The sequence below is a fragment of the Medicago sativa genome, chromosome 6, assembly GCF_051527215.1.
Source record: "Medicago sativa cultivar Bolivia chromosome 6, Bolivia_mono, whole genome shotgun sequence".
Taxonomy (NCBI): domain Eukaryota; kingdom Viridiplantae; phylum Streptophyta; class Magnoliopsida; order Fabales; family Fabaceae; genus Medicago; species Medicago sativa.
In genome coordinates, this window is record NC_140754.1 from 56138889 (window position 1) to 56155232 (window position 16344).

The 16344-nt window shown below is 35.1% G+C and overlaps 2 protein-coding genes across 2 annotated transcripts; both read left to right on the forward strand.

Moving 5' to 3' along the window:
* The first annotated feature begins 483 nt into the window (after positions 1-483).
* LOC146915792 (uncharacterized) lies at positions 484-972 on the forward strand. The gene has a single exon (XM_085721439.1). The coding sequence runs from the start codon at positions 484-486 to the stop codon at positions 970-972; it is 489 nt and encodes a 162-aa protein (XP_085577565.1).
* A 159-nt stretch (positions 973-1131) lies between these two features.
* On the forward strand, positions 1132-1953 carry LOC146915793 (uncharacterized). Its single transcript, XM_085721441.1, has one exon. The coding sequence runs from the start codon at positions 1132-1134 to the stop codon at positions 1951-1953; it is 822 nt and encodes a 273-aa protein (XP_085577567.1).
* The last annotated feature ends 14391 nt before the right edge of the window (positions 1954-16344 follow it).

A 16344-nucleotide genomic window follows, 5' to 3' on the forward strand; every position in this document is an offset into this window, starting at 1 on the left:
AGATATGAAAAAGATAGAAATGCATCTGTTAAATGAAGAAGAAGCAGAAACAAGCTAGAGTTGAATAAACTGCTGTTCAGAAGCTGTACTTCAGAAGCAGTACTTCAGAAGCACATGATCAGAAGCTGTTGTACTCCAGAAGATGCTGTTCAATAACTTGCAGCTCAAGTTACCAGCCTTGTTAGCTCAAGTCACTAGCTTATATGGCTAACTTGTAGCCCAAGTTTCGTGTAACTAACTTGCTTAGCTGTCAATTAGTTAGTTATAATCCTGTATGAGATGGTTCATAGTAGCTTATAGTATAGCTTCATTTTATAAACCTATATAAGGCTGTTGTATCAGTGATTCAAAGCTAATGAGAATTATTCTTCATTCTTCATATTTTTCTCTTTTTCTTCTCTGAATTTCATCTTCTCAATATGGTATCATTGAGCCTTCAGATCTAAACACGTTTCTTCCGTAAGCTTTTCAAGCTCTTCATCAATGGCGCCACGCAACAAAGACGTTGGTACTTCTTCTACTTTCGAGGAGGATCCCACAAATCATTCAAGTCCTTATTTTGTTCATCCAAGCGATGGTCCTTCTTCAGTTTTTGTTTCTCCAGTTCTTGACGGATCAAATTATCATTCTTGGGCTCGTTCAATGCGAAAAGCTTTGGGCGGGAAAATGAATTTTGAATTCGTTGATGGATCAATCTCTCCAATTCTTGATGAATTCGATCCTCTTTTTCACGCTTGGAATCGCTGTAACATGCTCGTTCATTCTTGGATTGTGAATTCGGTTTCTCCTTCAATTGCTCAATCCATTGTGTTTATGGAAAATGCATGTGATGTTTGGGTGGATTTGAAGGAACGATTTGCACAAGGTGACTTGGTAAGGATCTCTGAACTAATGCAAGAAATTTACTCCTTACAACAAGATTCCAAAACAGTTACCACTTTCTACTCTGAATTGAAGATTCTTAGGGAATAATTGGAGATTTACATGCCTATACCAAACTGCACTTGTAGAGTACGTTGTTCTTGTGAATTCATGAGAAATGCACGACGTAATCATACTTTACTCTATGCTATTCATTTTCTTACTGGTTTGAATGAAAGCTTTAGTATGGTGAAATCTCAACTTCTGTTAATGGATCCTCTTCCCTCTATGAACAAGATTTTCTCCATGGTTTTACAATATGAAAGACAATATAATCCTTCTCCTACTGTTGATGACTCTGTTTTAATCAACTCTGTTGATTCCAAGAAGTTTAAAGGCAACAACTTTTTTGGTAAATCATCATTTCAAGGATCAAATTCTAAAGGTACTTCTCGTGTTTGCACCTTTTGTGGAAAGAGCAATCACACCGTTGAAACATGTTGGAAGAAGCATGGAGTTCCACCACATCTTCAGAAACAATTCAATTCTGCTTATGCCAATCATGCTGCACCTGAGGGAGATAATAATGTTGCAGAATCCCCAACTAGTGTTGATAGCAAGGGTAGTGCTCCAGCTATTACACATGAGCAGTATGAAAGGTTAATGACTCTTCTTCAAGGTTCATCTCTTAATCAAAGTTCAGGAACTGTGCATGCTTTCAATCAGGTTACTTCTATGTCTGTTGGTCATTCACCATCAGATAGGCAAGGTACAAGTTTCATTAATTCTTTGGCAAATTATAATTTCACTCAAAACTCCTGGATCATAGATTCAGGAGCTTCTCATCATATTTGTTGCAATCTGAAGTGGTTTCATTCTTACAATGAAATTGCTCCCATGTCCATAAAGTTACCTACAGGTCATATTAGTATGGCAATATATTCAGGAACTGTTAAATTTTCTTCCATTCTTATTCTTTATGATGTTCTTTATGTCCCTGATTTTAATTACAATTTGCTTTCTGTGTCCAAAATGAATAGTTCCCTGAATACTATTGTCAGTTTTAATGGTTTTCAATGTATGATTCCTTGAATGCTATATTTTCATATGGATTATGATGATGTAATGCTAACCCTCAGTGGTTTACCACCTACCTTTCTGTATGGACGGGTAGATGGAGTGCATGATGCTTAGACTGTTTCCTTGATGTTGCCGAGGAGCGGAGTTCCTCTTTTTATATGCAAGTGTCTATATTAGGGCTCTGATCTAGGGTAGTTCTTGCATGTTGTTTTATTTGACTATGTATTTTGGAGTTGAGATGGTACTTGTTAATTGAGATTTGAAGAATACATTTGTATTATGTTGAGATTTGAAGATGTTTAAGAATTATATGTATGTTCCGCTGCTATGTTATGTAACATGATCTTTATGAATGTATGTTTGAATATGAAGACATAACATCTATTTCTAGAATATGTATATATATTCGCGCGTTTTACCGCTTATTAGAAATAGGGTGTTACAATCAACATCAATATCAACTTTATAACTCAACTTAACAACTTGACTCGACAATGCAACTTAACTCGACTATGCAACTCTATTATTTTACTCATGCATGTGGTAGTATTCTAGGGCATAAGCCCTCGTCGCTATTGAGCAAAAACTCCTAGGGCATGAGCCCTCGTATTTATTGAGCAAAAGCTCCAAGGGCATGATTGTAACAGCCCGATTTTTCGCTAGATTTATTTTAATCATTTATTTGTGTTTGTTATATGTGCTCTTATGTGATTATCTGCCTCTGTGTGTATTTTTGGTTGGGATTCGTAGAATTCGGTGTTAGAAGGGTATTTTAGTCATTTTGGACTTAGGGGTATTTTGGTCATATTGAGGGCAGGGGTAATTTTGTAATTTTTGCTGAAAGTTATTTTTAGTGCTTAGTGAGGGTTTATTTTACTAAGTGTTGGAGAGTGGGGTAATTATTTAGTTTACCGTTAAGTGACCGTTAGTGTTGTATTTTACCGTTAAGTGAGTAGTAACATTTTGGGTTAGAATAGAAATGGGTTAGGCCCATTAAAACATTGTGAGTTGAGCCCAATTGAGTAGAGATTATATAAACACTAGTTGATAGTGAAATTGGAGTCTTACAAACATTTATCATTTCATTTCATTTGAGAGAAGAGATAGAGATAGAGAGAAGAAAGGGTTTGAAGAGATTGAAGAGGAAGGTTAGAGCTAGAAGAGGGATTCATCATCTAGGAGCTAAATTGAAGCTTGGGTTAGAGATTCTTGGTGTTAGAGGTAAGAGGGTTAGATTTCAACCATAATTCATATCTTTTTCTCTTTACCCATTTTGTTAATTTGATGAATTGAATCTAATTGTTGTAAAATTCGTGCATAATTGTTGTTGTTATGTTTGAGAACATGATTTATATGATAATTGCATGTTAGTATGTAAATTAACATGTTTAAATGCATAGTTGTTGGTGCTTTGTGTTCTTGAGCAAGTTGGATGAGAAATGAAGTTGTGATAATGAATTGTGCATGAATTTGTGTTCATTAGTTGTTGTTATTGACTTGAAACATGTTGTTGTTGGATTGGTGCTTTGGGTATTAAGATTGATGATTTGATGAAGAGATTTTGAGTTGTTGTTGAAAGTTGAGGAAGTGATGATATTTTGGTGAATTTTGTTATGTTGATGAATTTGATGTGTTGATGTGTTAATCTCAAAACTTATGCAAGTTTAAGTGTTTTGAAGTGTACGTGACCTATGAACATCTTTGGGATTGAGTTTTGGGGTTGGGATGATCAAAATTGGGATTTTGGGGTAAAAAGGGGTTGGAACCATCACATTTTGAACTGCTGTGAAGCCCAGAATCGGCCACCGATTTCTGGGTTGATTTTCCAGTTTTGACTCGGGAAAAATCGGCCACCGATTTCCCAAAATCGGCCACCGATTTTGTCAGGCAAATCTGGGAAATATTCACGTTTTTCACCCTTTTTCGTTTTGAATTGGCTTTTGGTGTAAACAAGAAAGTTGTAGATAATTTTGTTAGCTTTCCAATGGCTTTGGTTTGACTTGAAAATGATTTATGGTTTTTGAGTTATGATGAAAATACTCCAAGGAGGTCTTAGAGACATTTTACGAAAAATCCGCATAACTATTTCTAAGTCGACCCAAACCTTATGGATTGCTTCTAAACTTTGAAACTTGAGTTTTATGAGTTCAATAAAGGTGTTTAATGGTATTTAAACTATGATGTGGTGAATCTAACTTGTTTTGATTTGAAAATGGAAATTTTTGTGAAAAGTGATAAAGGGAGACGAACCTTGTGATTTTCATGAATTAATCGTATTTGGCCGATGAAATGCTTATGTAACCTCTACTGCACACATATGTGAATTGTGAGAATACAAGGCATAGGCAATTGAGTTTGTTTACTTGGTTTTGACTCAAATGTTCAATTAATTCATTGTTGCGATTTTGAGATACGAACTTGACTAAAGATGACTTTTGTGAATCAATTGATCATGAATCCTTTATGGAGAGTTATTATATGTTGATTTATGTGGAGATGATTGATGATGTATATATGTGATAATTATATGTTGATTGAATTGTGGATGTTGTTGGTGATTGTATAAATGTCAAGTGGTGGTGAATTGTTGTCGATGCATATATACTAATTGAATTGTGATGAACATGTTTATGTTATGTTGCTTGTTGAACATGTTAAATGTTAATTGTTGGTGGTATAATTATGTGACAACTTCATGTTGTGTGATTTTTGATGATTGTTGGTGATTGTATATATATTAAATTGGTGGTGACTTGTTGATGATTGCATATATACAAGTATTGGTGATGGTGAGGTGATTATTGTTTGTGTGAACATATGCATTTGTAGTTGAGTCATATGTTCATGCATTCATGACTGATGGTGGTGGATTTTATATCCAAGACTGATGGTGGCGGATTTTATATCCAATTGAGGTGAGTACGATGTTTTTGTTGCATCGAAGGTGACGACCTTGAGGTGTTTTGGTACCACATGCATCTAGAGAAGAGTCTAGAACATTGCATGCATTTGAATAATTGATGAGTTGTGTCATAATTGAATATATGACTTGGTGAATTTGTGTATTGGTGAAATTTGGCGAATGTTGTGATTATATGGATTGGTGTATATGTACATTGGTGAATTTTGTGGATGGTTGTGACTAATTGTATTATGCTCTAATTGCATGTCTTAATTGTTTGTGCTTATACACTTGGTGAATCAATTGATGATGGTTATTTTTATCATAATGATGAGATGAGAATTGTATATGTATATATACATGTATGATGTGATGATGTTCTTTGATAATGATGATGGCTTGCTTATAACTTCGATATGACGAATTGTACTTGTTGAGATAAGCATGCAAGATGAGTAATGAAGTGAGTAATGTTTTCATTGATTGATGTTGATAAATGATGAGCTTTTGTTGATGACTTGATTAGAGGTTGAATATGCATGCTATGCTATGATAATAATGTGATAGCTTGAAATGTAAGTGATGGGGGATAATAATAATCATGTGATGCTAGTGTTCTAGGAGGGAGGGTTATGTATATGTGATACGTGTATGATACACTTGTTGATATGAACTTGGAATGATGATATGGAATGGTTTGAATGGTATGAGAATCATGAATACTGTGAATACATGTATGATTTGTTATTTTGTATTCTTGAATATATCTTTCATTTCCAATGTTCTTGTTTGAATCTTTTATGGATTATGATGATGTAATGCTAACCCTCAGTGGTCTGTGGTGGACCGCCTACCTCTCTGTATGGATGGGTAGACGGCGTGCAGGATGCTTGGTTTGTTTGCTTGATGATGCCGAGGAGTGGAGTTCCTCTTTATATGCAAGTGCCTAGATTAGGGCTCTGATCTAGGATAGTTCTTGCATGTTGTTTTATTGACTATGTATTTGGAGTTGAGATATTGTTGTATCTGAGATATGGAGGATATATTTTTTTTATATTGAGATTGGGAGTTGTTTATGGATTATATGTATATGTTCCGCTGCTATGTGATGTGACATGATCTTTATGCATGTATGTATTGTGGTTTATTCGAAGACGTAGCATCTATTTCTAGAATATGTTTGTATATTCGCGCGTTTTACCGCTTATTAGAAATAGGGTGTTACAATGATCCCTCATCTTTAAATGAGTATGCATGGGCTCAACAACAATACTTTGACGACCAACAACTTCAACGACATCGACAGACAACTTACATCTTAAACGACATTGACAAACTACTTACAACTTTGAAGACATTGACGACAACTGTGGCAACGACAACGATAGCGACTTCACATCATAATTTCATATTCATCAATCATAAACAACGTCATATAACATCGTATTTGAACATCAACAATTCATCATATAACATCGTATTTAAACATCAACAATTCATCATGCATCTTTGTAAAAACATAATAAATTATACATAACATATTTCCATGTCAAACCAAGTATACTAGAAAGATATCACAATTATCAACAACTTTCATGTTTATACCAAAGACCAATTTAAAACAGAGACGCGTGAAAAAGACGCAATAACATGAAACAGAGAATGTTGTCACCGTACAACTTTGCTAAGACCTCCTTGAAGTATTTTCATCATAACTCAAAAAATAAAAGTCATTTTCATGTCAAACCAAAGCCACTGGAAAGCAAACAAAATTATCTAAAACTTTCATGTTTACACTCAAGGCCAATTCTGTACCGATCAATACCAGTTTTCGTTTCGAAATCGAAAAAGTTGTGCAGAAAATCCATAAAAATTCATTGTGACCTACGTGCAGTAATTTGACCATAATTCAAGTTCTATAAATCAGTTTGACGTCAGACTAACGACATTAGAAAACTAACATCCATACCTACAACTTTCGTGTTAACACCTAAGTCCAATTCTGTACCGATCAATACGAGTTTTCGTTTCAAATCCGGGACAGAGATAAGAAAAAATCAGGAAAAGCAACTTATATTATTCAAACTTCACATTCATTCAAAATCATCACAATCAACAACAACAACTCAACATAATTCATACCCAATTCATAATATGACATTAACAACAACAATCATCAACAACCACAAATCAACAACAACATAACATAAATCATCAATTATCACTCTTAACCCTAATTCTCCAATTCTCAAAAATTAAACCTACAACATGTTAAATGAAATTTTCAGAATCATAGACTCAAGATTATTGAATGATAGTCTCACCCTTACCTTAGATTGATTGATTGCAAGGATTCTACAGACTTATCTTCTCTGGTTCTTCTCTTCTCTAGGTTTCTCCTCTTTCTCTAGGTTTCTCCTCTTCCTCCCAAAAACAGTTTGCACGCAATCCTTCTTTTCTAACTTTGACTCTCCTCTTTATATAAACCTTAACCTATTTAATTTCTCTTAATTCCAATTCTGCCCCAAAGCATCATTATTCTAAATAATTATATTTTTCCACTAAATATATTCTTCCACTAACTATATTCTCCCACTAAATATATTCTTCCACTAATTATATTCTCTCACTAATTATATTCTCCCACTAAATATATTCTTCCGCTAATTATATTCTCCCACTAAATATATTCTAATAAATAATAAAATAAAGCCACTCAATAAAATATCAACATATCACATAATTAAATAAATCATATAATTCGACTCTATCTCAAGAAAAATAATTAAATAACAAGGAGGGCGCTACACTATTGATTATGAATTTTAAGTTTAGACTTTGCAATTTCCAACCTGCAGGATCACCGATGATGATTTTTAAAAAAATAAAAAAATAAAATAAAAAATTAAAGAATAAGTAAAAATGGTTTGGGCAGGAGTTGAACCAAGCACATTTTTAAGCTTGGCAAAAGAGGTCCCAGCCGCTACAGCAAGCTACACAATATGCATATATATACCTACTAAAAATTATTTTTTTGGGGTGGGCCATGCCCCACCTTGGCCCATGAGGGGCTCCGCCCCTGTGCAAGGTATGATCACCACCATCAATAATCAGATCTACTGCTTCCAAACAATCACTCTCACAAATAATGTTGACATAACCTTATTTTAATATATATATATATATAAGGGTAAATTACACTCCCCTCCCCTAAATGATGCCTGAATTACACTCCCCTCCCCTCTTATATTAAAATATACACTCCCCTCCCCTCCTATTCAAAACATATTAGAAATTTTTTCACTCCCCTCCCCTGAGAGAAGCTTGAATTACATTCCCCTCCCCTCTTATGTTAAAATCTACACTTTACTCCCTCAATATTTTTTTTTATTTTTACTAATCTAGCAAAAAAAAAAATAATCTAACACAATTCGAAAAAATAGTATTGCGATTCTATTTTAATATAATAAAAAATTTAATACATGTTTTTCACTATTTTTTATTCACAAGTTCATTAACATGTAGTTTTAAACTCTGTTATTAAATATGAAACAACCCAAAATAAAATTTAAATATGTGAAAAATTACTAAAGACAATAAAACATGGTTATTTAAAAATTAATTTTATACCCTAAATTATAAAATCAATAGCAAAATATTTAAATTTAATTATCATTGACATTTTAATTAAAAATAAATGGATTAATTTTTCTTAAATGGTGGTTCAAAATTAATGTATATCATAAAAATATTTATTTATGTTAAAATAGATTAAAGTGTAGTGCACATTTAATTATTAAGGGAGAGGGTTGTAATTCAAACATCTTATAAGGGAGGGGAGTATAAATCTTACTTTTGAAGGGAGGTGTAACAGCCCGATTTTTTGCTAGATTTATTTTACTTATTTATTTAAGTGTGTTATATGTGCTCTTATGTGATTAATTGCCTCTGTGTGTATTTTTGGGTTGGAATCGTAAAATTCGGTATTAGAAGGGCATTTTAGTCATTTTGGACTTAGGGGCATTTTGGTCATTTTGAGAGTAAGGGTAATTTTGGTTGAGGGTTATTTTTAGTGCTTAGTAAGAGTATTATTTTACCAAGTTACTAGAGGGTGTAGTAACTATTTTGTTTACCGGCAAGTGACCGTTAGTGTTATGTTTTACCGTTAAGTGAGTAGTAACATTTTTGAGGTTAGAATAGGAATGTGTTAGGCCCATTAAGGTTTGTGAGATAAGCCCAATTAAGTGAGCCTATATAAACTCTAGTTAGTAGTGAGATTGGGGTTTACAAACATTTTTCATTTCATTTCATTTGAGAGAGAGGTAGAGAGAGAAAGAACAAGAGGAGATAAGGGTTGAAGAGGAAGACTAGAGCTAGAAGAGGGATTCATCATCTAGGAGCTAAATTGAAGCTTGGGTTAGAGATTCTTGGTGCTAGAGGTAAGAGGGTTAGATTTCAACCATAATTCATAACTTTTTCTTTTTACCCATTTTGTGAAATTGATGAATTGAAACTAATTGTTGTAGATTTGTGCATAATTGTTGTTGTTATGTTTGAGGACATGATTTATGTGATAATTGTATGTTAGTATGTGAATTAGCATGTTGAAATGTATATTTGTGGGTACTTTATGTTCTTGAGCAAATTTAATGAGAAATGAGGTGGTGGTGTTGAATTGTGCATGAATTTGTGTTTATTAGTTGTTGTTGAGGATTGTTGAACTGTTGGTATTGAATTGGTGTAATGGAACTTGTTGTTTATGGATTTGTGAAGAGATTTGTGGTTGTGTTGGTGTTTTGAGAAAATTTCAAGATTTTGATGAAATGAGCCAATTGTTGTTTCTAATGCATGATTCATGTTTGTTTAGATGTATTATGACTATTAGAACCCATAAACACTTTCTGGAACTTGTTTTGGTGAATTGGGGGATTGAAAATTGGATTTTGGGGTGAAAAGGGGTAGAACCCGTAATATTTTTGCTGCAGAACTATGATAGTTTGCTTAAGCGAACGCGAAGCGAACGCGTAAGCGAACCAGCATGTTGGTTCTGACTTGAGTTCGCTCAAGCGAACAGGGGCTTCGCTTAAGCGAACCTGCACAGGTTCAGCCACTTTTGATTTTTCGTTTCGTGTACTTAGGGACCAATCCGAGACTTCTAAAATGATTCTTTGGACTTAATTAACTTCTGTTTATACCTTGAATCCTGCTGGAACATGATTTGAATGGGTTTGGACTTGGATTTGTGAAATTCGTCTATCTTTTAGAAAAACGGTCCAAACCTCGATTTTTTTTCCGAAAACTCATTTTTCTCCGGAAATTAAAGTGGGATTAAAGTTGTATATTGTTTATATGATTTCTAAAAATGGTTGTGATTGGTTCATCAAGTTTTAACTCGTTTTGCTTTTGAAAATGAGAATTTTTGTGAAAAGAGACAAAAGGAGACGAACTTTGTGATTTTCATGAATTCGTCGTATTTGGCTGACGAAATGCTTATGTAATCTCTAATGCACGCATATGTGACTTGTGAGAATACATGGCATAGGCAATTGAGCTTGTTTACTTGGTTTTGACTTAAATGCTCAATTATTTTTAATGTTGTGACTTTGAGAGACGAATTTGATTGAAAAAGATTTCTTTTGAACCAATTGCTTATGAACCCTGTAATATCCCGCTTATCAGTATCAGAATATTACCCATCAGATGCATTAGAGGACAAATGTTCATGGAAAGCAAGGGTGATGGAAATGTCTACTAATGGCATAAGTCAGGTATGAGCTAGATATCAGAGATTAAGTGTTATAGAACGTCAAGTACGACAGAAGATGTTTTTATGAAATATCATTCAAGCAGGGGTTTATGTATCAGTGTCAGGTTAAGCGCGACCAAGACGAAGGGCATTTAAGTAATCTCGCTCAAGGGAGTATATAAGTGATTTTGGGGGTGGAAACCTTATAATTTCTTCTTCTTTCTCTCTCTAGGTTTTGAGAGAAAGGATTTCTCTCCTCCTTCTCTCTAGGATGGCGCCACCCATCTCTCATCAATCCATCCAAAGCTTTCCAAATCATGCAATTGGTAATCAAGCGAGAATCAAAGAAGCTTTGTGGACAAGAAACAACAACGGGGATGGTTTAAGCATGAATTCTTGAGTTAGGGTTTGATTTTGAGGAAGCTAGAACTTGAAGGAAACACAAGTAATTTGTTAGGTAAGTTCTAAGATAGAACCCTCCCTTGGGATTATGTGCTTATTTTGCAAGAATACATGAATTATGTTAAGATTAGAAAAATGAGAATTTTATACCCTTGCCTGCATCTAGAATAGCTTGTCTAGAACTAGAATAGCTAGTAAAGAAATAGAATGATAGACATGAGTTTATGCTTGATTAGATGCGAAGTAACATAGATTGTTCCCTTCGTATAGAAGTTAGAGTGCCATACGAGTATGGCAAGACGTGAATTGATTAGATAACTCTTCACATAGAAAGTCAAGCAAGCATATAGTTTACCTCTAGTGGGATCGTTTAAGGATCCGAGGTAAAAGAGATAGCATATATAGTTTTAAAACTCATGCATTTATAGACCAAGAACTTTATTATAGCTGTGAAGCGATTAGATATCTATTCACAAAGAAAGCTTAACAAGACGTAGTGGTCGTGTCTCTTGTGCCCACACTAGGTTGGCTCAAGAGGTTTCCATTAGGTGAAACGGGGTTAGCCGTAAGGAACCCGCACGTCACTACAGGAGTGTCGTTGGTTAAACCTTAGATAGGTTCCATCGGTTATATAGGGATTGTGCTCGGGTTTACTCCACCCTGGGGCTCTCCATAAAATGAACTCAGATAGTATTTGTTTGTTACACGCTAACTTAATCAATGAATCTGACTTTGCGTATTCATTTGACATGTTATGTTAAGTCATAGAGCCTTGACATAGATCGTCAAGAATAGTAGAGCATAGACGTAGATCGTCAAAACTAGTATGATAGCAAGATAAGATACGTTGTTAGAAACATCGTAATATGCAATAGAGCAAATAGAGAAAGATATGCCGACGACTATCTTAGGTTCCCCTAATCGTCCAGTTTAGAATCGTGTCATGATTATAGTATGTTTAGGCCTCTGATACGTAGAGTGTACTCTTGGCAATGCGGTTTTAGATTCCCCTTGACCGCCATGACACGTATAAGAAGTGAAGCCTATAACAAGTTAAGGTGAGACTACGACGGCCCGAGTATGCACGACCGTCTAAGTATACAAGTCCCCACACACGTATAATCAACCGACAGGTTGTATTGTAGACACGTGGTGACCGTAGGTTTCCCCTGATGTTACCTATAGCCTAGGATTAGGTGGAACTCACTGAGACATTATGTCTCATCCCAATACTTATTTGTTTCAGATAAACAGGTTGGATGGCAAGCTAGTAGCCGAATGGATGTATCATCAAGTGTTCGTTCGTAACCGTTGCAGGATGTTATAGATATGCAAGGACCCATTCATTATATTTCAGAAAAGTTGAGTGACTTTATTATTGTACGAACGCACATTGTTGTATAAGATATTCATTCGAAGTCTTTATGTTGTGAATTTTTAATGTATCCAGTACTAAATAAATGCACATGCTAAACTTTCTAGATACGTTTAGTGTGGGTGTTATATTTGGTATCAGAGCAGGTCGATTCAGATCGTGCCTTGGGTCATTAAGTTACAACTAAGGTAGTGGGACCATTGGGTTCCGGGTAAATGTTCTAGTTGTTGTTGTTAGTTGAGCCTGATCAACTCAACTTAGCATTCGACGATTAGAACGGATGCCTGAGAGCTGAATAGGACCCAGGAGGAATGAAGAATGTTATGTAGATGAACTGAGAAGTGAGAACTCAGTGCGAGTTATAGTAAGAGGTTGATCGTGCCAGAAGGGGGCCGGTGAAGTAGACAGTAGAAGTTGAGCCTCCGGGAATATAACACAACGTTAAGATGGAATGTTCCGACAATGTTGGGTGAGGTGTTAGTGACACTTCGTTTACCGAGGAGAAGGAATTGGATATATCTAGATACGACCTGGAGATTCAATAAGAAATTGTATTCCGGAACTTAAGCGCAAGGCTATCAGATAGAAAGAAGTCAACCTAGGTTGACAGAATTGGTAGACTCACAGGAATAATGTTATGTGATTGAAGTTACAGACTTGTATGTTCAGAGTAGACAAGATTCCAGTGTTCGGGAAGAAGTTAAGGATTTAAGTAAAAGTTTTATGTTATCAGGACTAAGGCATTAATTTCTGACGTACGGAGAATTGTATCGAATGATGTTGATGTTTGCCATGCATATATTATAGAATGTTTATATGATGTTCATAATGATTGATGCGCATTGGGTTGCTTGAGAAATAATATTTTTATGCAAAAGATGTTTTCTAGAAAACTCAGTTGAAGAAACTCGCCAATAGCGAAATTTTCGCTATGAGCGAAATTACTCCAGAGGATTTCGCTGATAGCGAACCTGGGGCGAAATTTCGGTTTTTCCGAAAACTGTCAGTTCGTCTCTAGGGTCCATAGTGGCTATTGGGGGGTGGTTTTTACAATCTTTTATACAATGAATACCTTTTACGACATCAAGTGACGAATGCATATCATATCCTAAAGTTTCCAAAGGAAAAGGCATGGGCAATCATTAACGAAATCAATTCGGTTTAAGGAAACTTTGGAAATTAATGTGTTAAGAGTTAAGAAGGAGCTTAGATTAAGAGTTTAGAGGTTCCGGTATCTAGAATGGACGTTGTGGATGTGAAGACTTGAAGTAAGAAGTTAAAGCGGTGAAGAGTTCTTTGAAATCATAAGATTCATGGATTTTGCGAAGTTATGAGTACCCCTCGAACCTATGTTTTGTTTGATTGACTTGCTAAGGCTCGTTACGATATTAAATCACAAATTTACGTGAGTTTAGAAAGATATACACGTATGGGTGATTGAAGTTGACATTTTTTGAAATTCAAAAGAAATTTGTAGGTACCGGTTTGTTACGACTCACGTAGAGTGGGATAGACTCACTAGAACCAGGATTTGATTGCACGTATGTGTTATCAACTCGTTCTGTGATTTTAAAGTAACAACTGGGGCCTACGTTCAGTATATTTTATAAATATATATAGTGGAAATCATCAACGTCAATAACCCGTGTGCTAATTTATGAAATTTTCTTTAAAAGAAAAACTAACGAGCAAGCACAGAATGATTAAGCAAAACCTAGTATGTGAGGAATGCGAAGATGCAATGTTAGATGTTCTGAGAAGATAAGCCCGAGTATAAGAAGAGTTTTCCATGAGAAGTCATAAGAGCGATTCCTGGAAATAGAATGTATGTAGTAATAGAGATGTATACTATGAGTTAAGATTTCTCGAGAACAAGTGTAAGTATGGCATCGATATGTCAAGAGGTGAGTCTACCCTGAGATTTAAATCTTACAAGCAAAGGGTAGAGCAAGGTTGCAGGGTTTATTGCAACAAAGGAAGTCTTGAGAAGAGTTCTAGAAGGTAGTAATGTAATGATAGAAGAGTGGGAAGTTCACTCGTCCCAACGGATTAGAGTATTGGATAAAGCCAACCGGTGGGAATCAGAGTAGCGCCATGGAAGTTAATCGGTAAAGTTGTGTATAGTACCCATGGAAAATGAAATTTGATAGTAAGAATTTCCATGAAGACGTCCGGTGTAGTAGTACGGATTCAGCTAGAAACATAATGAGAGTTATGCAATCAGAGATGATCGAATCGTTAAGCATGAAAACCGATAGTTGGGAAAAAAGTAGCAACACCTGAGCAATATTCAAGTAAGATACTCTGAAAATTCAAGTTTAGTGTTCCTGGAGAAAGACTAGAGTCACCACAGATGTGGTATTCAGGTTGCATAATTGGTGATGTTGAATACGTAGATGAGCTGTTGATTAGTCAGGAGGAGTATGTGTTATGTTAATGGAGTACGGTACATGAGATATGCACGATGAAGTACATACCCTCCTATACCATACTTGTTCAGTGATAACGATACTTGCTAGAATGGTGTCAAGCCATGATTTTGTAACTTTTAAAGTTAAGATAGGTATTAAGGAACTTGGGAACGATGTTTATTTTAAAAACATGAAATTTCACATGTAAGAAACTGATGAGATACGTCGTAAGTGACTAAGCTCACTTAAGACGTACAGACTTCAGGACCAACTTGCTTGAGGCAAGTGTAAAGGAGAGTTGAAAAACCTTTTTCAGATATAGAGACTCGTCATGTGGTTCTGCAGTACTAGTATAGACTCAGTTTTAAAATGATTTTTGTTTTAGTCATATAACTACTCGTTCCAAGAACCTATGTACCAAAGTTTAGAAATTTATTGAAGCAAAATACTAGAACAAGTATCGTTACTAACTGACAAGAGTAGCACTTGAAGGTATGCAACGCTATGGATGTTAAAGTTTGATGAAGTGAACAATAGTGTTTGCTTATAGTTGTGTGTAATACACGGGTTTTGCTAAGAGTGTTCAAGTGCAAATGGACTTAGTAGAAAGTTTTAAGAACAAGTGAACCACAAGACTGGTTAATAGATGGTCAGATGAATCGGTGTAATTGATTTCGCTTCTCCAAGTCAAATCATGTGAGTTACCCATGAATTTGGATGCAAAGAACTATGAAGATATAGAAAGGTTTCTTAAGATTCCAAAAAGAGATAAGAGATTCGTAGAATCATCAAGATAAGAGGCATAAGTCGCTAGGTGCGGCAAGAAAAAAAAAATTATGTATGCATAATAAGATGTATGCATGATGAGATGTTTTAGATGCAAATAAGCGCTGCAGGGCAAACCTGGATTCCATTAGGACCTCAGTTATAAAGGAAAATCCTGAGTGTTTTGGTTATGAAAGGTTACTTATTTGAACGGATAAGTTATGGATCCAAGATCACCAATCCACAAGTAGCAAAGGTAAGTTTCAATCCAGATGTCTTAAGATAGTTTTGTGATTTTGAGAAAGATATTAAGATTGAAAAACTATGTTCGATTTTATGTGGATTTAGAAAGAGGATAAGTTACATGTTTTGACAAGGAAAGTATGCTTCGAACTCATTAGAGAGAGAGATAACTAGAATTTGTGTGAATACAACCAAGGAAGTCAAGACTTAGTTGTAGTGTTTGATAGAAGATTTCTAAATTTCGAGGACGAAATTTTTTTAAGGGGGTAGAGTGTAATATCCCACTTATCAGTATCAGAATATTACCCATCAGATGCATCAGAGGACAAATGTTCATGGAAAGCAAGGGTGATGGAAATGTCTACTAATGGCATAAGTCAGGTATGAGCTAGATATCAGAGATTAAGTGTTATAGAACGTCAAGTATGACGGAAGATGTTTTTATGAAATATCATTCAAGCAGGGGTTTATGTATCAGTGTCATGTTAAAAGCGACCAAGACGAATGGCATTTAAGTAATCTAGCTCAAGGGAGTATATAAGTGATTTTGGGGGTGGAA